General features: G+C 43.5%; 1 protein-coding gene across 1 annotated transcript in view; it reads right to left on the reverse strand.

The window, feature by feature from the left end:
• ARMC2 (armadillo repeat containing 2) overlaps positions 1-25,102 on the reverse strand; it is a 102,346-nt gene that overhangs the window by 19,323 nt on the left and 57,921 nt on the right. Inside the window, exons 10-11 of the mRNA XM_080806584.1 lie at positions 18,707-18,852; positions 13,482-13,581 (exon numbers count right to left, since the gene is read on the reverse strand). Of these exons, the coding sequence (XP_080662710.1) occupies positions 13,482-13,581; positions 18,707-18,852 (246 nt within the window). The remainder of the gene's footprint in view (positions 1-13,481; positions 13,582-18,706; positions 18,853-25,102) is intronic.

The following is a 25,102-nucleotide window of genomic DNA, read 5'->3' on the forward strand; positions in this document are numbered from 1 at the left end:
AAAAGGTTTAAAGGTCAGCTGGGGGCAAAGTGACCCCCAGCTGAGAATCACTGTGTCATAAATATTCCACTTTAAAGCAGTACTTCTCTTCTTTGACCAGGGTAGTGGTGACGTGGGTGATCCCTTTATCACGATTTGCTAAATTGTACATGTGTGTTTCATGCACTTTCCTGCAAGTCAGCTATATTTCACAATAAATGTTTCTAAAAATCCCAAGCTGAGAGCAATTTACAACTGAACAGGATACAAAAACAATTATGTTCTTAATTCTACAACAACAGACAGATGACGGAATACAGTTGGCCTCCCGCTACCTGTGGATGCTGAGGGAATTCCTCTGGGAGGAAGAGACTTTATTTTTTTTTTTTAAGATTATATTTATTTACTTGAGAGAGAGAGTGCACGAGCGAGGGGGAGGGAGAGGATGAGAGAGAAGCAGAAGCCCTACTGAGCAGGGAGCCTGATGTGGGGCTTGGGGCTCGATCCCAGGACCCTGGGATCATGACCTGAACTGAAGGCAGATGCTTAAACAACTGAGCCATGCAGGGACCCCAAGAAGGGACTTTGAAGAGACATCAGAGAGGGGCTCTCACCGATCTGGGTGCTATCAGTGTGGCAGGCGCTGTGCAATCTGACAGAAATTGGGGTTTATAGAAGCTGCCAGGTCACACAGCTAGTGAGGAGTGAGTCAGGATTTGAACCCAGGATTCCCCTGACCTGGAGTCCTTTCTACAGCCAAGCCCTGCCTCCCACAGGGCCTATCCTGTAAGGACCTCTTTGCCCAGCCTTTTGCAGAGCAGTTAAGAAATTATCTCCTTATAAAATGCAAATGTGGGGCGCCTGGGTGGCTCAGTCGTTAAGCCTCTGCCTTAGGCTCAGGTCATGGTCCCAGGGTCCTGGGATCGAGCCCCACATCGAGCCCCACATCGAGCCCCATGTCTGGCTCCCCACTCAGTAGGAAGCCTGCTTCTCCCTCTCCCACTCCCCCTGCTTGTGTTCCCTCTCTCACTGTGTCTCAGTCAAATACACAAAAAAATCTTAAAAAAAAAAAAAAAAAAGCAAATATGTGGGGTGCCTGGGTAGCTCAGCCCCTTAAGACTCCTCTTGATTTTGGCTTAGGTCATGACCTCAGAGTTGTGAGTTCTAGCCCCAAGTTGGGCTCTGCACTCAGCTTGGAGTCAGCTTGTCCCTCTCCCTCTGCTCCTTCCCCGCTTGTGTGTGATGTTTCTCAAATAAATAAATAAAATTTTTTAAAAAAGTAAAATAAAAATAAAATGCAAATACGTCACCAGGCGGGATTCCCAGTAAACCCAGCTTTGTTTATTGGATCTGTAGTAATTAGCAGCCTCAATCACCAGGGACAAAGGGCAGAGGCCTAGACCTGTTTTAATCGGGGAGCCAGGTCTAGGTGGGACCTGGGGGTTGGGGGGTGGGCAGCGCAGGGACCATGTGTGGCAGAGAGTGGAGGGTCACAGACAAAGGACAAGACTTCTGGAATTGCCTGGGGTGACTTGGCCAACACCAACTTGTTCCTGCTTGTTCTTGAAAGAAAAGTTTTCCCTGGCACTGGCCAAGGGGACGCGAGGCCGAGGCTTGTGCAGCTGGGAACCATTTGTCAACATGAAGAAAGTCGAAGGCTAACACGCCAGCAAGAACTGGAGCTGGTCCAGGAGAGTTCACACTGGGAAAAACCTCCGCTCGGCGCGCAACCCACAGCAGCCAGTCATCCGGTCGGGAGAACCCGCTCCTGGGGACCAGGACCCGAATGCCAGTGCCTCGATAACTCTCCATGCTGAGGGCCTGGGAGGATACACTCCCAAGAACAAAATGGGACAAGGGGCTCTGAACAGCTTCTAATCCATTTGCGAGGATCAGGCTAACATCTATGGGGTAAGGCTGAATTCAGATCCATTGGAGGTAATTTCAAAATACGGCTCTCTGGAGGGGAGGCCGGGTCAGGCTGGCCAGTGGAAAGGAGCGGGTCTTGAGAAAGAGGACCTGGGACAGTCCCCTCCCTGGGAACTGGGGTCCCTTTGTCGGTCTCTGATCACCAGTGGTTCCCTGAAAAAGCTGAAGTCTGTGGGTCCTACATCTCACACAAGCACCCACCGTTTCCTTACACCGTCTCCTCACATAAAACCAGTGGCTACTTCACATCGTTCCTAACAGCAGAGGCTCCTCCCTGGGTTCTGGAAGGAAAGCGCCCCTGCGCCCTGGCCACACCCAGCGGAAAAGCAGGACGTTTTCCCAACAGGACAGAGGGTATTTCTGAGAATTAGGTTCCTCAAAGGCTATTCCGTTTTCTGTTTCCTAAGCTGAGGACGAGGAGCTTTTCGCATCAACTTTGAGGTACGGTTTCTGAGTAAAGACCCGCCACGTGAGTTCTGCCTCTGAAAACTTAACAATAGTCAGCCGTAATGGTGGTAACGGCGGCAGTAGTGAACCCAGGGCGTGTATGCTGGGCGGGGCGCTGTTCCAAGCATTTAGATATACAAATTAGTTCATTAACAGTGATAGCTTGTAGCCCTTTCCTCTGAACAGTGCCGTTCCCACGCTCCGCAGTCCAGGTAGTCCCTCCCTCACACACCCCAGGACAGCCCTGTTGACGTTTCCGGACCTCAGGCCCTCACGCTGGGTCCCAGGTTGCAGCCCTCTCCCATCTCCTCAGAAGCACGGAAAGCAAAACAGGAAAGGCCTTCTATGTGATTTTCGGTGACTTCTTTAAAAAAATGTAAAAAGGAGTGGTATTCTTTCTGCGAAGTCACATCAGGCTACTCAGTTTACCCTGTAAAATGTCACAGCTGTCTTTGGGAGGATGCCGGATTATTTCTTTTCTCCCTCCCTCCCACCCCCTTCCCAGGACTTGCTTCTTCACTTCTGCCTCCCCGTGTGTGTTTTCCTCCTTCGTGGACCGCAGCTGGTGTCTCTGGCCTGTGCCGCCTCGCCCCATCCTTGCTGACTTGCCAGGAGTGTTTGGTCCAGGTCTTCCCAGGCGGGAGAAGAAGGCAGCTTTCCTTAGAGATCACTGTCCTTCCAAATTCAGGGGACCTTCAGCCCCTGCCGCATGTGGTCCAATCTGGGGGAAACTAAGTGCTGCTTTTCTTCTTCGGAAAAATTCCCTCAGCCCCTTTGACTTCTAAAATTCTTCGATTCTAACATCTGTGTGGATCCTAACGTGGCACAGATTACCAACCTCCCAACCCCCGACCTGGGGCAGGGGGGCTGGGGAAGGAGAAACTCTAGACTTCGGGGCAGGAAGAGTTAACTCTGCCACAATGTCTCTTTCCCTGCCTTCGGATGGAAAAAGGAGGGGGTGGTTCCTGGCAGCCATGGTGCCAACTGAAGGATGGCATGCGAGATCAACAAACGGGGATGGCAGATTGCGCGGCTTGCAGCACCAAGCTTCCAGCAACTGCTATGCTCACTGGGTCTGTCCTCTTCCTCGGGGTTGGCTCAGGCAGCTTTTCATTCCCCCTCCACCTTTCTCAACTCTATTCTCTACAGATCCAGGGAACATGGATGAGGCCGAAATAGAAGCCATCTCCCAGGAGGCTGGCAGAGGTGGTGCTTGTCTTGACTCATCTGGAATCCCTGAGAGGCCCGGGCGCAGCAGGGGGTGCCTCGCAAGGCCCCGCGGCCGGCCCTGGGCGGTTGGCACCGCGTGGAGGACTGCCTCGGACTGCAGCACAGAGAGGTTGTTTATTGTCCCACAGCCCAGTCCTTCTCAAGTCCACAGAGTGCCCCTTGATTAAATATTCTATAAAGATCTGAAGAATTAGACAAAGGCCCAAAGTATGCACGTGTGGAGACCACGGCTTGAATCCACAGCAGAAAATCGTTTCAGCAGTATACAGGTCTCCTTCGAGGTGCAGATTTGCTCCTTTATTCTCAGACAGCCTCTGGGAGCCCCCTACAAATCAACCCTGAACTTCTGGAACATTTTTAATAAATTTAATACCAGGTTGCGAATTCATACCCCCAGCCATGAATTTTGAAACAGCAAAGTGAAGATGAATCAGGTGAGATAATATTTTGCTCAAAGAAAGCAGTCTAGTATCACCAGTTCATACGGACTTTCTCGTTGTGCAGAAAAATGGACTCAGCCCAGCAACAGCGGTGGCCAACCAGAGCTCGGACAAACAGGTCCGCCTCTCTCAAGAGCCCTGACCTCCAACGTGCCTTCCAGTCATAGCATGTGGGATATTCTCCTTAGTTTTGAAAATCCTTCCTCACATGCAAGCATGGTACTCAGTCTCAGTGGCCCCGTGCTGCTATTAATGAAATTGCTTTCACTGGAAAATAGCAAGGGGCAGGCATGTTGATGTTGCTTTCCACATGGGAGAGACTGGCCTCAAGTCAGCGAAGGAGGCTTTCCTTCTCAGAGACGTGGAGACTCGGGCTTCCCGGCACTCACTGAGCCCCAAGTCCAAGCCCGGTGAGAAGGGGCAGGACTTGGAGCATCTGTGCTTACAGGCAGATTCCCAAACTCCTTCAGCCCTTCTCCTCCTTCCCCATCACCCTCACCTGTCCAGTCCCCCAGACTTGGCCCCACGGACATCTGTGATTCCTCAGTCCCCTCATCAACCAGTCTTTGAGGTCCCTTTGCTCTGCCATCTCAGAATCTCCCGGCCCCTCCTTCCTATGCCTGCGCCCCACCCCCCCAGGGGGGGAGGTCCCTGCCTATAGACACCTGCCACAGACCCTCGATGGGGTCCTTCCTTTGGGATCAACATTAACACCGCTTCCTAAGGCTCTTACATCATCCCCTTGCTCAAAAACATTCACTGCTCAGTAAATGTCGAAGCTAGCGTCTGATGCACCATCTGGCCCCGTGCGACCAGTTCCACATGACCTTATGTTATTAGCCCTGGCCACGGGCAGCCAAAGTGAACATATTCCTCCTGGAGGCCCACACCCTTCCTACGCAGCCTTAAAATAACGCGTGCATCATGCCGACCCCAGGGAAGGAACCGTACCAAACTATCCCAGAACGAGTAAATCATGTTCAGCAGATGCCACTTACTTAGGAGAGAACCACGTCTAGTGAGTAAAGGAAAACTTTTTACAAAGATCTTCATGGTGCCCATTTAAAATTGGGTTAGGAGTTTCTCATGCAATGTGGATCTGAGAGCTAATCGGGATTTGCAATTTGCCACCTTTACCCAAATTCCCAGCCTCAAACGAAAGGTCAACATGAATCGTCCACGTGAATCGAACTTACAGGTGGCTTGAAGAACAGATCAGTTTTACCCACGTGGAAGGCAGACTGTGTTCCCGCAAAAATGCTAATTAACCCTGGGGTCCTGAAGGTGGGTCAGCGGTTTGCAGAAGTGCCAACCCGTACAAGACGGAAGAATCCGAGATGCTGGAGACTCGAAACCCAGGGTCTAAGTGGACAATCAAACCAGAAGACACCACACTTGAGGCCTCATCTATCCACCCCATCGGCAGTCATTTATCAAGCCCCAGCTACGTGCTTCTGGATCACTCCAAAGCACCAGGCAGGGCTAGGATTTCACTGGGCTCTGTTCTTTTTTAAGTCCGCAGACATAAATCAGGCGTCCGGGTTCCGTGCTGCGTGGGGGAAGAGCCAGTTCCACAAGGGCAAAGCAGCAGGAGCTGGAAAGAATGAACATGCTGAGGGCTTATTGTGCTGCATGCCCGGTCAGGAGTGCAGACCAAGGCCAAGGTTGAGAAAAGGAGCGAGCGCAGCCAAATGCTAGCAGTACCCACTGGGAATGTGCCTGCAGAGGGGCTGGGAAGAGAGCCACAGGTCTGCTCCTGCCAGGCGGGAGGCCGAGGGCGACTGGGAGCCAAGTTGCCATATAAAGGCTCCAGGGGAAGGGGTGGAGGTGCCTTCCTGGCCGATCCTCACCGACCCCGCACGGAGAGAGAGGGCACGTTATCTCTGGACGGCTGCTCCCCTGTGGTTGCGTTAAGGAGGAAACAGCTAGAAAGACGGCAGACGGTGGTGCGGCCAGCCCACACTCTGTAGACATTCCAGGTCTGCGGTCAACACGGCCATTTCCAAGCATTCCAGATCAGACGGTGCTCACTGTGCGTGCGTGGCTGAACATGACCGCTTCCTCGGAAAGAAGTCCAAATGGAATGAGGGAGGCATGACTTTGAAAGCGGCACAAGCAAGGACACGTCGGGTGATTCCCAGACAGTGTTTGCGAGTACTCTGATGACTGGCCTGCCTCTGGAAGTTCCGGTTTAAAAAAAAAACAAAGAAACTGACCCCATCTAAAAATGGAGAGGGTTAGACAGGCAGCTGCTCGATGGGTGCAAGTGATGGGAATGCAGATAAAGGTTATTGTTTCTGGACCATGACCTCTGTGAAATATTGCCCATCTTACAAAGCTTCTTGGAGGCATTTTACCGGATCTCCTGCCCAATAGATATTTCCAGAAGAAGTGGGGAAAATCCCTTCATGTTCTTCCAGAAAACAAACCCAAACATATTTTGTGGAGAAGCTAACTGCAGTGACGCTGACGTCAGAGGCACCTTCGGAGGCAGGCCCGGGTTTGCAAGGATGCTGCCGACCCTGCTCGTTCCTGGGTTACGAGACCCATCTGTTGGTACATTTGGTTTCTATCAAATGTAGTTCACACCATAAAGCATACAATATGTGCACATTTCTGAAATGAGACGTGTCATTTAATCGAATTTTGGTTGGCATTTGTAATTACTGCTCTACCTCGTGCTACAGTCTAGCTTTCGGGCGGCATCAAGCTGACTGAAATGTTGTGCTTTGGTCTCCGTGTGTGTGTGTGGGAACTGGAGTTATGAGTCGTACCATGGATCTTGGACCAATTAACCTCCTCAGACAGGAGCCAAAGACGTTTCCCTTGTTCTCCCTGAGGAAGTCCTTTGTAAGAGCTGGGAGGAGTGGATTCCTTTTCTCTGAGACTGTTGAAAAACCAGAAACCCTGGCTGGTACCACAACCGTCCGCCACAGACATGCCCACCTCCCTGGAGGGCTATGTGCAAAGAGGGCTGGAACCAACTCGGCCGTGTTTTGTACACACACGAGTCTTCCTCAGATGTATCTGCTGCAAACTTACAAAGTTTAGATATGGGTCTACACTGAACTTTCTCGAAGCAGGACATCGGCAGGAGCATTTGGTGATTCCTTCATCAATAAAATCTGGGGGTGACTTCACTCAATGCAAATCCGCAACTCAGAGTTTGTCTAGTTACCTGAGGTTGAGGCCATTCCGAGGGTCTTGCAGGAGAAAGCCTGAACTTGCCTCTCCTGAGTGGTTCATCCCGACCCATGCCTGAAAACTCACCAGCTGTGCTGTCAAGCACTGTCAGTCTTACCCCTGGGAGTGGTCCCACGACTCCTTTTTTGTTTGTTTTCTTTTATCCAGGACTAGATGTTTTGACACAAGTCCAGCGGGGGTAAAAAAAAAAATTCATGGAAGAATCTAATAAACCATCTCATTTTCTCGAGCTAAGAAAGCCTTTAGCTCTTGGTGCAAAAAGCAAAAGGCCCGGTTATGCCCGCTTGCTGGGGAAACCTTTCCCAGTCAGCACCTGCTTTGTCTTGCTAGTGTGGCTCCTACTTTGCAAGGGGGATGCACTGTGGGTCACAGGCCCGACAGAAAAAGACTGACCCTGTGTGGCTGATCTGATTCATCACGTTAAAATCTCTTGAGATTTTATAGAAACTCTCCACTGTCGATGTTGGAGAAATTGTTTTAAGGAACCACCTTAATAAGTTATACCACAGGGTTCCCAAAGCTGTAATGCATTTCAGTCGCTTGAAGACCTCTAAAAATAGGTCTTTGGGCCCCATCCCAGCCCAGAGCCGGAATCTCCACAGGTGGGGCCCTGAGCATGTGTATTTTTAAAGCTCCCCAGGTGATTCTGATGATCATTTAGGAGCTATTATCAAGAAAGAATTAGAAATCTCTCCATCTTAAGACCTACCGTCTGTTTTTATAATATCACTTTAAAAAATAAAAATCCATGTTCCTTGTAACAGATTCTCACAACACAGAGGTGTAGAATATAAAAGTGAAAATGCCCCTCAACCCTTCGTTATCACTGACCTGATAGACATAGATCAAGTACATTTCAAAAAGACCCAGTCTTATATGCAGAAATCAGACTTTACCTTGACAAGAGATGAATATGAATAATGTTAAAAAAAAAAAAAGGAATTCTTTTTTTTTTTTAACTTTTGGCATTTTCTCATACAAAATTTGTTCCTTCCTTCCTTCCTTTCTTTTTTTTCCTTCAGTGGGAAAATCAGCAGATACGGGGAGGAAATATTCTACTTCTCCCAGCAGCCATCCGCTCTGGCACTACCTGAGTCAAAACAGAATTTCCCCCTTGCTGGACCACGGAAGTGGCCGACACAGTTTCCTGCAGAGCTCCTCACTAGCTTGATAAAATCACTTAAGGAGGTATGCAGAGGGCTCTTTCTTTTTCCTTCCTTTTTTTTTTTTTTTTTAAATTTTTGTTCTGTATTCTTGGAAAAAAAATGCTTAGCCATGAACACTCTTTGCTTTAAGAATTAATCTCAGAAAAATGAAGTCTCTGCTGATTCCCAGTGTAGCCCTCAGACTTTTAAGACAAAGTTAATACTGACCTCTCGGAAGAAAGATAAGGTATATAGACTCCTTCTGCTTCTTTAATCGCTTGGTGATAGCTATGTATATTAAGACACTACCAGTCTTCCAAAGTATACATCTACAACCCAACTTAGTCTAGGATTTTTGTAAACATAAACAATGAATTCTGGAACACTGAAAAGAAATAAAATAAAATAAAATAAAAATTATAGGAACTAATAATTCTGTAAGTTGCTGGAGGCCTGGTGGGTTTTCCAAAGATTAGTTCAAAGCCTCAACATCCAAATAAATCTCAGGTGTAGCAGTTTTTAGCCACTGCAGATTAATACATTCCCAGCAGAACATGCCTGGTGTGGGTTTTCTGGATTTACTTTTATTTCTAAAAGAGAGGAAATACAAATCATATTCACCAGGCCATTTGGGAACATGAACCTAAGACGCTATCCTGGTCTGAAGTAATTTAAAATCCCTTACTTCGTTTTAGTCCTCTGTATGACAGTTCACCAATGTGAAAAACGTGGGAAAAAATTATTATTATTTCCTCCTCCAAAGTAGGAAAAGGAAAGTAAATATTTAAGGAAGAAGTTCTAGAATACTAGAAGAAATATTTTATCATGCTTTACGGATTCCAAAGCATTTCAAATACTCAAAATTCATTCTTTCAGCATTTTGTCATGCGTCTAGTATGCCAAGCATCATCTCAGGTTTATCAAAACAAGGCCTGTGTCCTTCAGGAATTTTCCCAGTAGTGGGCGAGGCAGCTACACAAAAAAACCACCATTTGGAAAATCACAAAAGAAATATTTATAAAGACCTATGGAGTATGGAGCTTTTGGTTAATGATTTTAGGAAGTAGTTGGGACACATAACTACTTCCTATGGTCTGAACAATTACCCTGCTCTTCTAAATATTTTGGTCTTGAGGAAAATATAAATTATGTGTCCATTTTTCTTACTCAAAAAAAAAAATCAGAGATCAAAACTGTAAACATTTCATTCTTTAGGATAAGTAAAACACAGCACAGAGTCAAAGTAGAATTTTTGAAGAGTTAACAATATCACTCTCATACAGATATAAAATTAACACATTAAAAAATTACTTATCTCATTAATGAGGGAGCCAATACAATGGTTAAGTTGGCTCCAAGAACAATTAAAGAATTGGGTGCTTACAAGCATTAAAAAAAATGTTAGATTACTAGGTTAGATACGCACCTGGCTAATAGCCCACAGGGTTATAAAATCATAACTTTTGAAGTTATCTTGTCTACCAGAGAAAAATCTACAAATTAATGTGTAACTTTACAGTGCCTGGGTTCTAATCAAATAGTAAATAGCAAGCTTAAACACAGATACATTCTCCTGGAGAATTAAACATTTCCCCAGCATGACTTTGTCAGGACATGTAGCCTCCCAGCCCAGCATCTTATTTCTAAGTTTTGAATAATTTTTCTTAATTACAGTGAAGTGGTTAAGACTAGGGACATTCTGCTTGGGACATCCTTAGCTCTGGGTGTGCTAGCTGGGTGCACTGGCTATGTTTGAATCTTTAAAATGATGCACAGATGTGGGAGGAACTGAGGGTCTTCAAAAGCTTCATAAGGGAGGGGACAGGAGAGCTACATCTTGTACTACTCATTGGCCCTTGAAGATGAGAAATGACAAGGGCTATTTCGCCTAAGAGTCCCCTCAGGTCCCCTCATTAAGAGCCCGTTCATATTCAATTGTATTTAAGGCTTCTTTAAGTGATACTTTTAACAAGTTTTATTGGGAGTTTCCTCTCCTAACTGCAAAGAAATAATCACAAAATGTAAGTGAAGATTACCAAAGGCAGAGTTAACAATCAGTAGAAAGGGAAGAGAGAGAAATCTACAAAAAGAAGGCACAGACATTTAAAGAATCTCATCAACAGACTCATGCTCCCAGGGTGGGAGAGATAGCCTCTAGAGCAGTGAGTAATACTTATAATATTGACCTTGGGCATCAAGAAGAGGTTAAATTAGGGGCGCCTGGGTGGCTCAGTGGGTTAAACCTCTGCCTTCGGCTCAGGTCATGATCCCAGGGTCCTGGGATTGAGCCCTGCATCGGGCTCTCTGCTCAGTGGGGAGCCTGCTCCCACACCTCCCCCCCTCCCCGCGCCTGCCTCTCTGCCCACTTGTGATCTCTGTCTGTCAAATAAATAAATAAATAGAATCTTAAAAAAAAAAAAAGAAGAGGTTAAATTAAGTAGGGATAGGGTGGCTGGGTTTGGACATTGGGGAGGGTATGGGCTACGGTGAGTGCTGTGAAATGTGTAAGCCTGATGATTCACAGACCTGTACCCCTGGGGCAAATAATACATTATGTGTTAATAAAAGTAATTTTTAAAAAAGAAGAGGTTAAATTATTTTTAGTATCTTTAAGAAGACAAGGAAATATACAATATGTCTGAATATGATTTTTTAAAAGTTTTTATTTATTTATATGAGAGACAGAAAGAGTGAGAGAAAGTGAGAAAGAGAGAGAGAGAGAGAGAACATGAGCAGGGAGAGAGGCAGAAGGAGAGGCAGACTCCCCGCTGAGTAGGGAGCCCGACTCGGGACTCGATCCCAGAACCCCAGGATCATGACCTGAGCCAAAGGCAGACGCTTAACTGACTAAGCCAACCAGGCACCCCCAAATATTATTTTTATTACAGTGATAAAAATAATTTTATAAGCTCTGCATTTCTTTGATGGTTCTGGAAACAATATGTACTGCACATAGTTTGCAAGGGGTTCTTCATTCTTCTGAACCAAAATAATTTTAATAGGAACACAAAATTATCATATAGATCAACAGAGGAAAAATATGGCTCTGAAACACCAATTTTGCTTTACAGATAACTATTGGTCCAAAGTGAAAAATAGTTCACTAAGAGGCATGGTAAAATTTTGTGCCAATTAAACTTTAAGATGGTTCATCCCTTGAACCAGGAAAAGAATACTCCTAACTATGTTGACATCACAAGTGTCTCATACTGGCAAGATACCAGGGGATCTGTCTGTTTACTAAACATGGCCATCATCCAAGCTACAGTCAGAAAAACAAACAGCTATTACTAGTAATGCTACAAAACAACAGGGCTATTTGTTAGCACTGAACTGATAGGTTTTCTTCCTTTTTAAAAAATTACAGGTTCTGACATAACTTGAAATCAAACTGTTAAACAGAAATGTTTTCTTTCACCCACTTTTGAAAATTCTAGTGCAAGCAAAGGTATCTTCTCCAGTTCTAGTTATCTAAATCATCCATGATCAAAACACCAAAGCAAAAGAGAATACTGGTGACAAAATAAAATTACAATGAAAGTCCATAAAATAACCCTTCAAAATAAAATCTATAACTTACCTTTTTAAGTACAGTTCTAAAAGAATTCTTTTAATGCTATAGTAAAGTATCTTTTCTACTATTTTATTTTTTTCCTTAAAAAAGAGAACCAAGAATAGGAGTGCCTAAGTTTTCTGCTGGAGTAATTCACTTGTCCAAAGATCACAGTCCAGATAATATATTGTACCAAATTCTAGATTAATAAATGTTTAATGGACACTTCAATTAATAGAAGATTGAGAATACTTTCAGGTAGATTAATCAAATCGATTCTTCCACTGACATAGCAAATTCTTATACCCTGAAATCATTCAAAGTGTATAATTTAGAGAAAACACAAAATATGTAGGGGAAAGCATTTGTAGCCCAAATACTCAGAATCAGAAACTCAAGTGCATATTTGTAAATCACTGCTTAAAAGCTAAATGAAAACTTAACACTTTAAGCAAGGTTTTATCATCTTCAAAATGTAGTCATGGTATAATACGAGCATAGAAACTTCTCTGTCATCTGTATAACCAAAAAGAGACTAGTAACCTTTTAATGTATCAGCTAATAATAGCATCAAATCTGACAAATTTAGTCATTCTCAGCAGAAGTACTGGGCTGGGTAAAAATAAGTTACATGCTATTTGTGGCAAACAGGGATTATATTCTGAGGTAGTTTTGAGATGTCCAATATAAACAAACACAATGCTTTATATTAAAATGTTTTTAGTATACACATAAATTATTGGGTTTTAGACTTAGTGACTCTGAAATTTTACCATATTTGAAATGAATATATTTTGTGTTCATGTATAAAACGTTCGCACTAAAGAGCTGATGTCACCTTAAGCATTTATAAAGCTGAATAAAAAAACTGCATTTAATGAATTGTCAAGAACTTATAATAAACCTTAATGTTTGTACTATTATGATTTTATGAAGGTGGAGTCATTTGTGACTTCTTCCTTCTTTTAAACAACTATATATACACCTTTACCTGATCCATTAACACCAAATTATTTTCTTTCTGATACTTACCTTACTTTGGAAGAATTTCATCTTCTAAATACTAAAGTGTCAAAGAATTAAAGAATTTTGGGGCTAGAAGAATCTTTAGAGTCTACCCATTGTAGGGGTTCCAAACTGTACTTTGCATCAGAGGTCCCAGTGGTCCTCACTGAAGTGCAGATGGCCGGCCTCTCCCCACCCATCTGACTCAGCAGGCTGCGGATGGGGCCTGGAAATGACCCCCATCCCACCCCAAGAGGATTCTCAAGTAAGGGTCTATAAATCACTGGGAGGAACGACACTGTGCACCGACCCTCTTCCTTAAACCAGGAATCCTACCACATCAACCATCCTGTTGTAGCCCTTTCTGCCTCAAACTACTCCCTCTTCAACTCCTACAAGTAATAGTCTCCTTGGGCTGCCCATGAACACATCAGATGGAAGCTTCTCAAAGAAACTGGTACCTTCAAAACATAAGACTACCCGACATGAGCTCACAAGAACACACCAATGCAAAGACATTCTGAAGAATTATATGCATGAAGAACTGACCTGTTTCTTCTGGTATTTGTTTATCAGTTTCAAAAACAAGGCGTAACATCTGGAGTAGTTGGCCAAGGCTACACAGCAGTCATGGCAAGAAGTAAGTTTGCTGCAGAAATGCCAAATGGGAAAATAAAAATAAACTTTTCTTTTTCTTCTCAGAAAGTTCAAATATACATACAGTTACTCCAAATGCAGACGTTCAAAGGGTTGCCCGTGCCTGAAAAAGAGGCTAGAAATACTCCGCATGCCAGTTCAGAGAAGACACAAGGAGGCTTGCTGTCTGCTCTAGACTCTGGGGGCATGGAGGTGGGGGCCAGGGAGGATCCTTCAAAAAAGAGAAACCCAAAGTCTCTGATACATGTATTCAGTGCGAATTTACACCATACACGTGGTTCGGAAAACACAAGCTAAGAAATCTACACAAATTCTGTTTAGATACCAACCACTGATTCCCCTGGGACCCCATCAGAAACAAATGTTGAACTGTTCAATAGTGATACAGCGATAAGAGGAAAAATGTCCTGAAAGTTAAAAGCCTTGAAAACAGCTTCAAAATTTTGAAGGCATGCAAACAAGCAACCAACCAAAACCCACAAGGGAGTACTGACAAACCTATATCAACTTGGGAGATGTTCCTAAATCTCTCATTAAGTGATAGATTAATAGGTAAAACATCATCAATATCGTAAAAACGTGACCTCATACAAGGCCATTAACAAGTCTCAGTAAATTTTCAGAGAAGTGTCTTCCAGCTTATATTCTCTGGTCAAAGAACAATTAAGTTAGGAAATCAACGTAAGAATACATTTTATGAATGGATAAAGAAGATGTGGTACATATATGCAATGGAATACTATGCAGCCATCAAAAGAAATGAAATCTTGCCATTTGCAACAACGTGGATGGAACTAGAGGGTATTATGCTGAGCGAAATAAGTCAATCACAGAAAGACAATTATCGTATGATCTCTCTGATATGAGGAATTTGAGAGGCAGGGTGGGGGGTTTGAGGGGCAGGGAAGGAAAAAAAGAAACAAGATGACATTGGGAGGGAGACAAACCATAAGAGACTCTTAATCTACAAACAAACTGAGGGTTCCTGGGGGGTAGGGTTAGCGTTGGCTGGGTTTGGACATTGGTGAGGGTATGGGCTGTGGTGAGTGCTGTGAAATGTGTAAGCCTGACGATTCACAGACCTGTACCCCTGAGGCAAATAATACATTATATGTTAATAAAAGTAATTTTTAAAAAAAGAATACATATCTTAGAAAACATACTTTTGAAAACTTAAAAACATAACTTATAGGATAAAGAAACATGAAGGTTTAAAAATAAAACACAGAGACACGAATAACTGAAAAAAAAAACAACCCACAAATCAAAACTTGCAAGATATACCATTTAAAGCATTTAAAGGAAATGCTTTTTAGCACCATTTAAAAGAAAATGTCTAGTCTTCAGAAGGATTTTTAAAAAGGAATGAAATTTCTAACTAAAACAGAAGAAAAATATAATATATCCAAAGATAGTAGAAGAAAAGTATTGATACAGATGAGGACAGAAGGAATATAATAGAAAACAAACATACAATGGATTGGATCAAGAAATCTGCTGATACTTTACAAAAACTATTAACATTAGCAAACCTTTGGCAAGACTGACCCAGAAAAAAAGGAGAAACATCATAAGCAATCAAAAGGAGTGAAAATCAGTATAAACAATGCAGAGTCAGTGGATATAGTGCTTAAATGTATGGCTTCCAGAGCCAGACAGATGGCCTGGTTTGAATTCTGACTGCGTGATACTGAGAACAGTACTAAGCCTCTGCATGCTTCAGTTTCCTTATATATAAAATGAAGACAATAAGGATAGTACCCACCTTTAAAGTTGTTATAAGGAATAAATAATTTCATATTTGGAAAGTGCTCAGAACACTGCCCGGCACAGAGTAGTCGTTATCTAAGTATTTGTTAAATAATATTAGTAGTAGGGGCACCTGGGTGTCTCAGTGGGTTAAGCCTCTGCCTTCAGCTCGGGTCACAATCTCAGGGTTCTGGGATCGAGCCCCACATCGGGCTTGCTGCTCGGCAGGGAGCCTGCTTCCCCCTCTCTGTCTGCCTGCCTCTCTGCCTACTTGTGATCTCTCTCTCTGTCAAATAAATAAATAAAATCTTTTAAAAAAATAGTAGTAGTAAATATTATTAGTTAAAGAATAAAAGGGGACATGATTCAAAATGCAACAGAGATTAAAAGAGTAATAAGAGAATATTTGGAATAACTTTATGTTGTTTGAAAACTTAGATAAAATGGGCAGATTCCTATAAAAATCTAACTTTCTGAAACTAACCCCAGTACAAATAGAGAATATGACAAATATATAACCATTAAAGAAAGTGAATCAGTAGTCAGTGACAATCACACATGAATGTGTGCAGACACACCCACCAGGACAAAATAGCTTTTCAAACAAGTTCTACAAATTTTTCAAGAAACAGGTAAGTTCCATTTTCACAAATTCTTTTAGGAAAGAGAAAAAGTGGGAATATTTCACAATTCATTTTATGGGGCTGGAATAAACTTGATACTAAAACCAGACAAGGACAATATGAATAAGGAAAAGTACAGGTTAATCTAACTCACAGATGAAAAATCTTGAATAAAATATTTGCTAATTAAACCTAGCAGGTATATAGTGGCTTAACATGAGAAAATCTATTAATCTGTGATCTACTATATTAATGAATGAAAAAAAGAAAATCCACATAATCAAAATAGATTCAGGGCAAGCATTCAAGAAAATTTAACATCCATTAGTGTGAGAAAATTCTTCCCTGGCCTTCTGAAGGGTATATACAAAAACCTACAATAAATATTACTTTTATTTGGTAAAACCACAAAAATATTTTCTTTGAAGTCAAGGGCAAGGCAGCAGGTCCAACACTCTTACAGCCTTCCATGGGAAATCCTGAGCGAGGTGGTAAGGAGGAGGTGGGACAGGAGGGAAGAGTTGTAGTAATCGGGGGAAGAAATAATAAATTATTTTTATTTGCAGACAAATTGCCTAGAAAATCCAAGAGAATCTACAGACTAACTCTTGGCCCTAAATTTCATCAAGATTTCTGGGTAAAGATTAATAAGCAAACATCAATACTATTTATATAAACCAGCAGCAACCTATTAGGAAGTATTTTATATACATATTATATAGTCGGCATGTGCCACTATGTTAATTTCAGGCATATGACACAGTCATTGAACAATTCTTTTTTTTTTTTTTTAAAGATTTTATTTATTTATTTAACAGAGAGAGAGATCACAAGTAGGCAGAGAGGCGGGCAGAGAGAGGAGGAAGCAGGCTCTCCGCTGAGCAGAGAGCCCAATGTGGGGCTCAATCCCAGGACCCTGGGATTGTGACCTGAGCTGAAGGCAGAGGCTTAACCCACTGAGCCACCCAGGCGCCCCTCATTCAACAACTCTATACATTATAACATGTTAACCATGATAAGTGTAGTTGTCACCTGTCACCATACAAAGTTATTATGATATTATTGACTATATTCCCTATGCTGTACTTTTCTTCCCTGTGACTTATTTATTTTATAAATAGAAATTTGTACTTCTTAATCCCCTTTAAAAATATATTTCAAGACTGTATTCATAATTGCAGCAAAAGCCATGAAGGAATAAATCTAATAAAAGATGGGCAAAATCTTTTTGGAGAAAATTATAAAATTTTACGGGAAGGTATAAAAGAAAATATCATAAATGTTTATCGGTGGAAGATTCGTTATCATAAACGTGTCCGTTCTCTTCACTTGCATCCCAGTTGCTCTACATACCCAGTGTTATTCCAAGAAAAACCCTAAAGTTCCTACCACAAACCTTAGCTGATTCTCCAACTCTTGAGAAAGAGGGAAGAATTTGGATCTTAAAGGAGAAAAGGGGTGAGGGATTCATCTTATCTTTTTTTTTTTTTTTAAGATTTTATTTATTTATTTGACAGATGGAGATCACAGAGAAGCAGGCAGAGAGACAGGAGGAAGCAGGCTCCCTGCTGAGCAGAGAGCCCGATTCGGGGCTTGATCCCAGAACCCTGGGATCATGACCTGAGTCAAAGGCAGAGGCTTTAACCCACTGAGCCACCCAGGCGCCCCGGGATTCATCTTATCTTATAGCAAGACTTCCATCTATAACAGTAAAGACAGTGCAGTGCTGATCTGAGGATGAGCCAGAATGCCCAGAAACAGACCTACAAGTATATGGAATCTTGTGTTTGACTAATTAAACTCTTAAAATCACCAGTGGGGCGGGGGAGGAGTTGGGGAGAATGGTATATTTGATAAAAGGTGCTGGGACAACCCATATGGGAAAAAAATTAAATTGAATCCCTGCACGCCACCAGATACAAAACCAAAATGTATGATTTTATAGCGTTTCAAAATGGGAGTGCTAAGTACCCAGAATTAAGCACCCAGATGGGAAAGCACAGGGCTAAAAAAATCAAATCTGGACTCCCATCCTCATCCCAGGGTCAGTTACCGATGTGTCTTCAGAGAATGTTCTATTTTACTAAACAACTACAAGTGAAGTTTAAAAAGGCCCAGGTCTCTTGAGAAGGATAACTACATAAAAACATGGGCAAGGAGCCTTGGAAGAGGAAATATAAATGCATAATTTAAAGACAGTTCTGAAATTTAACATCTTGCTTTGAAGCGACCTGCATTCAGACGGTCCTCACTTCTGGCTTGAAGTGTAAACATGACGAGTGAGTATATGAGCCAAAATTCAGTCACACAAGTGAAATAAAATTACCAGGTCGGATCAGCTTTTCTAAGCAGTGCTGCCCTTTTTGAATTATAATTCTTAAGTACTGTTTCCAAGTATACTAGAAAGTTCATCGTGTTTTGTGGTACAGTTCTTTATCTCCAATAAACTAAGAGGAATTTTTGTTTATCCCGTAAAAACCCCAAGATAACTCACAACTCACCAAAGAACTAAGGTGACTTACAATGGATGAGTTTAGAATCACATCAGGAATATACGGGAAATGGGGTCATTAGTTTTACATCATTTATTTTGAACGTGGGCCACTAGATTTAATTTTTTTTGCTGAGGGGAGTGAAGCAAAAATAGGATTCCTTGCAAGCCGCACACACACAAATATTAAAGATAACCCCAAATTTAAGCCTTAGCACTTGTTTAAGTTTACTTCGTTTTCCTAGTCCACCTACCTGAATATTCTGGCAATATTGGTGCAGACATCCTTGTCAGCCATGTACTGTCCCATCACCGTGCAGAGCTGGGGAAGGGCACCAATGCTCAGCAACTTACTTCTTGCTAGTGGTGAATCAACCAAGTTTCTCAGCGTAGCTGTCATCTAGGACAAAAGCGTGTTTGCGCCATTTTGGTTTTTTAATTGGAAAATACAGTAACACGAATCCGTACCACAAAATTCATCCTACAAGCTTCATTAAATCAGTAGTAAAACCAAGCAAACCCCTGTTAGGCATCTCCTACCAGACAACATGGGCTTGAGGACAAATGGCACGAAGTAAAAAAACGCAATGAATGCAAAGAAAGCCTACTTTGGTTCAAAGGCAAGGAATGAGAAGTTCATATTAATAAGGTATACCAAAACCCTAGGGTTAAATAAATCATATCTGGGTTTGTTAGTGTCTCTCAAAAGACTTTCACTTTACCCTGAGACGTGCCACATCAGTTCCACAGATTAGAAACCTCTTATTCTATAGGCTTAAGAGTAGCATCAAATAATGTTCTGGCCAAAGGATTTAAAGATTTTATTTATTTTATTTGTCAGAGAGAGAGAGAGAGAGCACAAACAGGGGGAGCAGCAGGCAGAAGGAGAAGCAGGCTCCCCGCCTAGCAGGGAGCCCGATATGGGACTCTATCCTAGGATCCTGGGATCATGACCTGAGCTGGCGGCAGATGCTTAACAGACTGAGCCACCCAGGCATCCCTGGCCAAAGGATATTTAAGACTGTTAGCTTCATCCTCTTCCAAGAGACAAGTATTGGTTTCTTGAAAATTTGTCTTTTTAAAAAAATTTTATTTATTTATTTGAGAGAGAGAGAATGAACTGGGAGGGGGGCAGAGGGAGAAGGAGAAGCAGAAGCAGACTCCCCACTGGGCCAGGAGCCCAATGTGAGCTAGATACCAGGACGCCAGGATCATGACCTGAGCCAAAGGCAGACGCTTAACAAACTGAACCACCCAGGCGCCCCCAAATTTGTCTTATTTTGTAAAAAATGCTCAGGAAAGCTATCTTTGTCTGAAAGTGGAGAAGAGAATGGGGTGCTGGGAATTTCAGTCATTTAAGCATCTGCCTCTTGGTTTTGGCTCAGGTAATGACCTCCGAGTCATGAGATCAAGCCCCATGTGGGGCTCCACACTCAGCTCAGTGGGGAGCCTGCTGGAGATTTTCTCTCTCTGCCCATCCCCCTGCTTTCTCCCTCTCTCTCTCTCTCTGAAATAAGTAAACAGGTTGTCTGGGTGGCTCAGTCCTTAAGCATCTGTCTTTGGCTCAGGGCATGACCCCAGGGTTCTGGGATTGAGCCCTGCACTGGGTTCCCTATTTCTCCCTCTCCCTCTGCCTGTCTCTCCCCCTGCTTGTGTGCTCGCTCGCTCTCTCTCTCTCTTTCTCTGTCAAATAAATAAATACATCTTTAAAAATAAATAAATAAAATAAGTAAACAAATCTGTAAAAAATAAAAAAGTAGAGAACAATTCCATAAATCCAATTTACTAAAGGTAAAGGTCAGAAAAACCAATGCTTCAGTTCTCTAACACTTTCGACATTCAGTGTGATCTTTCCTCATGGAACAGGACGAAGCAGGCTCTTAGTGAAAAACGGTCAGCTCGGGGGCGCCTGGGTGGCTCAGCGGGTTAAAGCCTCTGCCTTCAGCTCGGGTCATGATCCCAGGGTCCCAGGATCGAGCCCCGCATCTCTGCTCAGCAGGGAGCCTACTTCCTCCTCTCTCTCTCTCTGCCTGCCTCTCTGCCTACTTGTGATCTCTGTCTGTCAAATAAATAAATAAAATATTAAAAAAAATCTTAAAAAAAAAAAAAGAGCTCGGGAGCTGGACACCTGGTCAAACCCCAGCCCCGCCACCTACTAGCCTTGATTAGCAAGTGAACCTCCCGGGGAACCGTTTTCTCCTCAGAAAAGTGGGCATGGTGACAGCTCCCTGGAGTTGTGAGGATTTGATGAGACGAGACGTGGGAAGGGCATTGCCAATCTCCATCACCTAACAGGAGTCAAACTTTGAGGCTCCCCTCTCCGTGTTATGCGACTTCACACCCAAAATGCAGAAGAGGGATCGCCGGCCTTCGAGTCAGATGATGGAGATTCAAGTCTTAAATCTCTCTCTAGTTACGTGACTGAGGCCCCCGCTCGTTGCTCCTCTTCTCCCACTTTCTCACCTGTGAAAAGCAGCTACGTCTCTGCTCCCCTCCTGGGGTGGTTGTGAGTATCTGGTGGAAACATGTAACAGTGTCTCTGTGTACTGTAAAGCCTTATGTAAATATAAAGCTTCATTATGGCCATCGTTACTCAACTTTGAAAACAATTATTAAGATACATATGTTTGATTACTTTTTCTTTGTCACCACAGCAAGAAAAATATAACTGACTCCCTTAAAAGCAGAGAAAATAAAAATAATGCTTCAAGTAAATGTGTTCAAGTCTTTTGAAGTCAAGTCCATTATATAGCAATTCAGTAAATTATTCCCTGAAAGCTTCAGCATCCAAAATATCGAAGGGGAAAACAAACTTCTCGAGCATTCCGCTCAACCGTGGGTCTACAGCCCGGTCTCCCAGCTAAGGAATGGTCTTCTGGGAAGGCTAATACGTCATTTTAGGCCTTCCAGGCCATCACCACCATAACGTGGAAAATTCTCATCATCTGACCCTGGCTCTACCTGTTCTCCTTCTCTAGAGACAGCCCGGGAGGTCAAATGCAACTAGATTACATCAATCCCAGGAATGACTCATTAGTGTCCACACTTGGAGTCCAAAGAGCCCAGATAGATGCCCGCGTGAATTCTGACCTGAAGTCAGGCAGCCGGAGGCCGTGCAATACCCATTCGAACCATCGCCACCGCACACAGAAACCCGTCCTCTTCCCTGGTTCCCACGGCTTCACAGATTGGGGACCTTGATCCACAGCTGTCCTCTAGCTCCCCACATCCAACGTCTGGCAAGGCACCATCTCAGCAAAAGGGATGGTAGTGTTCTCGGGAGGTTTTTTTTTCTTGTTTTGACCTCAGTTTTTTCCTCTCTCTCTCTCTACTATTTTTCTCATCTCATTACAAAAAGTTAAAACAGGGCACCTGGGTGGCTCAGTCGGTTAAGCGCCTGCCTTTAGCTCAGGTCATGATCCCAGGGTCCTGGGATCGAGCCCCGCTTCCGGCTCCCTGCTCTGTGGGGAGTTTGCTTCTCCCTCTCCAACTGCCCTTACCCTGCTTGCATTTTCTTTGTCAAATAAATAAATAAAATCTTTTAAAAAAAATAAAAACAAAGAAGAAGAAAAAGGAGGACAAGGAGAGGAAGGGACAAGGGAGCAGAAAAGAAGGACTTTCCCCTTTAAGAAGCCTCTGGCAAGAAAGGGCGGGGGGGGGGGGGGGGGGGGGCTGTTGGTTAGAAGAGGCCAGAGCTTAAAGCCCTGAGGGCTGGGGATCAGGAGGAGGTCACTAGGCTGAGGCAGCAGAGCAGGCTCCGCATTTTGAGAGGCTGGCTGACAGCCAGGAATCTCACTGCGGGGGTGGGGTGGGGGTTTCTGACTGCCAAGTACAGACAAGGGGCTGTTTCGGGAAAAATGTATAAAGATGGGTGGGAGGAGAGTCTCATTAAATACTGTGGTAACAGTAAAGGCGAATTTCTAGTCAACCCACTTAACTTTCAACCTTGTTCCCACTTTTAACGGAGATATATTTGCAGAAATCACTAATGAGTTTTCCTGCCCTCCCCCCACCCCAGGAAAGCCCACCCACTCGGCCTGTCCCCAAAGCAGGAGTTCACCAAAGTCCAAGCTTTAAGCTTGTAGAAGCGGACAGGGCTCTTAACTTTCCATTCGAATTTATATGGTTTCTAACTCTGCTTAGTTATGTGCTTTTCTGTTTTACTGTCTATAAACTTTTAAATCATCTCAAATCCTTTAGGACAGAAGAAGAAATGTGGGTTAGATGATTTTATCATGTCTGTTGAGCTTCCAAAAAGCTCACTGGAGCAGTTTCCACATGTCATCCCACCAAGAAAGAACAAACAGAAAAGCATGTTTCTGGGGTGCCTGGGTGGCTCAGTGGGTTAAAGCCTCTGCCTTCGGCTCGGTTCGTGATCCCAGGCTCCTGGGGTCGAGCCCATGTGTGCCCAATGCTGAGCAGAGAGCCTGCTTCTCCTCCTTCTCTCTCTGCCTGCCTCTCTGCCTGCTTGTGATCTCTCTCTGTCAAATAAATAAATAAAAATCTTAAAAAAAAAAAAAAAGAAAGAAAAGCATGTTTCTTTTTCTTCCCATCTCCTAATGCGTGACTGCATGGGGCAGCGAGGCGAGCAGGGGGAAGAAGAGAAAGGAGGAGAACACCTAATTGATCATCTACAAAGACAGCTGATGGGAATTTAGATGTCCTTGCTTCTTAGCAGCTGTTAGATGATGTCTGAGGCGTCACCCTTCATTTTCAGTATAAGCCAAGAAAGAAGCATTCTGGTGGGATTCTGGTTATTAATCTGCTCCTGAAAACAGACCGAGCTACACTCTACAACTTTACGGTGCTCATCTTTTTGCTGAGGCAGCTTCTTCTTTCTAGGTCCCCAAATTCCTTGGTCATAAGAGGTACTGGGCCCCACCTTCAATCAGAATTTCTAAGCAAAAATGTCTGAAGAGCTTGACAAAAACCCTAGCGTTGAAAGTTCTCACTGCATCCTCAACACTGGGAGATGCATTATAATGGGAAGAATTATACTGAGAAGTGATTAGATAATTCATAAAGGCTTTTATAATTTATAAACATCATTTTAGTATAGCAAAATTAGAATTAAAAAGCATCTGGGTTTTTTTTTCAGATTGATAATAGGCACTTAGTTATCGATCTCTGATTATGTTTTCAACTATTAATTAAAAAACCTGGGGCGTCTGGGTGGCTCAGTCATTAAGCATCTGCCTTTGGCTCGGGTCATGATCCCAGGGTCCTGGGATCGAGCCCTGTGTCTGGCTCCCTGCTCAGCGGGAAGCCTGTTTCTCCGTTTCCTACTCACCCTGCTTGTGTTCCCTCTCTCACTGTCTCTCTCTATCAAATAAATAAATAAATCTTAAAAAAGAAAAGAAAAGAAAAGAAAAACCTTAGCAGATGCAAGAAATCCTTGTCTTAAAATATGAGGCCCTCCTGATTGATACCATGAGATTTAAGAATGACAAAACAAGCCCAGAAGCCGGAGCCCCATTCCGGCATGTTCTACTGCAGTGGGATGGGTGCGGGGCAGGGTGGGCGCAAGGTGGTTGATTTGAGCCTCTGCACACTGCTCATTTCCAGAGTGGCTGGCCCTCTCTCTTCCCTTTGCATTTTCCTCTATCAGAATCCTCAGTCCCCAGGGAGCCCACCAGCTTCTGCCCTAGAAGGCATTCAGCCACCAGAGCTGCGCCAGAGCACTAAGGGCTTGGAGCTCACAGCTCACCTTAGAACTCCTAGTTCTGTGCATCACAAGTTAAGCAGTCTTTTTTGGCTAGCCTAAGAACTTCACCATCAATCATGATATTGTTCCTTGGAGAAACATTTTCCCAATTTCAGAAAACCAGCTTTCAAAGAAACCTCTGGAACATAGCGCAATTAAAAACCGCACCATCAATAGTCTGGAAGTTATTATGTTTCCTTTCCCAAAATCAGCGTGAGGATTCAGTTTTATTTACTTTTATACATTGAATGTGATTATGGAAAGAATTTGAGCAGCTTTATGGTTTATAAAGCTACCCTGTATACTTGATCTCATTTGCTCCCTAAACCAGGCCCATGAGGCAGACAAGAAAGGTATTATGAGCCCCACTTTTCAGAAGAAGAAACTGAGTCTCAGAAAGTCCACCAGCCACCAGGTAGGTGGGCATCCTAAGCTCCAACTCCTTGTCTGTTGTCTCCCCCTCTCCGCTTGGCTGTCTCTAAAAGCATTCACTTTATTTCTCAATCATCTGGAACATCCATAACCAAAATCCCTCGAGCTTTATCTCAACTTCACTGCCAACTGCAAAATGGTTCACTTCCCACTGATGATGTGAAAGAATGAATACAGCCACCAGAGACCGCAAACAGTGTCAAATGATTTAAGAACCAAAGCCACACCATTTTCCAACCTCAGCAAAACCATCTCCCTCTATTAATAAAAGCGCATTCATTTTCTGGATCCGTGCCCAAGTGCGACCACGTATATGCCCAAACCAGAGCCTCTGTGGTAACCGGAGGAGTTTCGTATTGTCTCATGGACGGTTCATACAGTTCTGGCTGAGACGAGAGAAATCAACGACAAGATGGCACTGAACCCAGGAAATTCCTAAGCTAGCACCCCAAATTCCTAAGCAATTTATTGGAGTTAAGATCTATGCAGATGAAAGTAATATTAATTCATAATC

Source organism: Martes martes (assembly GCF_963455335.1).
Source record: "Martes martes genome assembly, chromosome: 6".
Lineage (NCBI taxonomy): Eukaryota > Metazoa > Chordata > Mammalia > Carnivora > Mustelidae > Martes > Martes martes.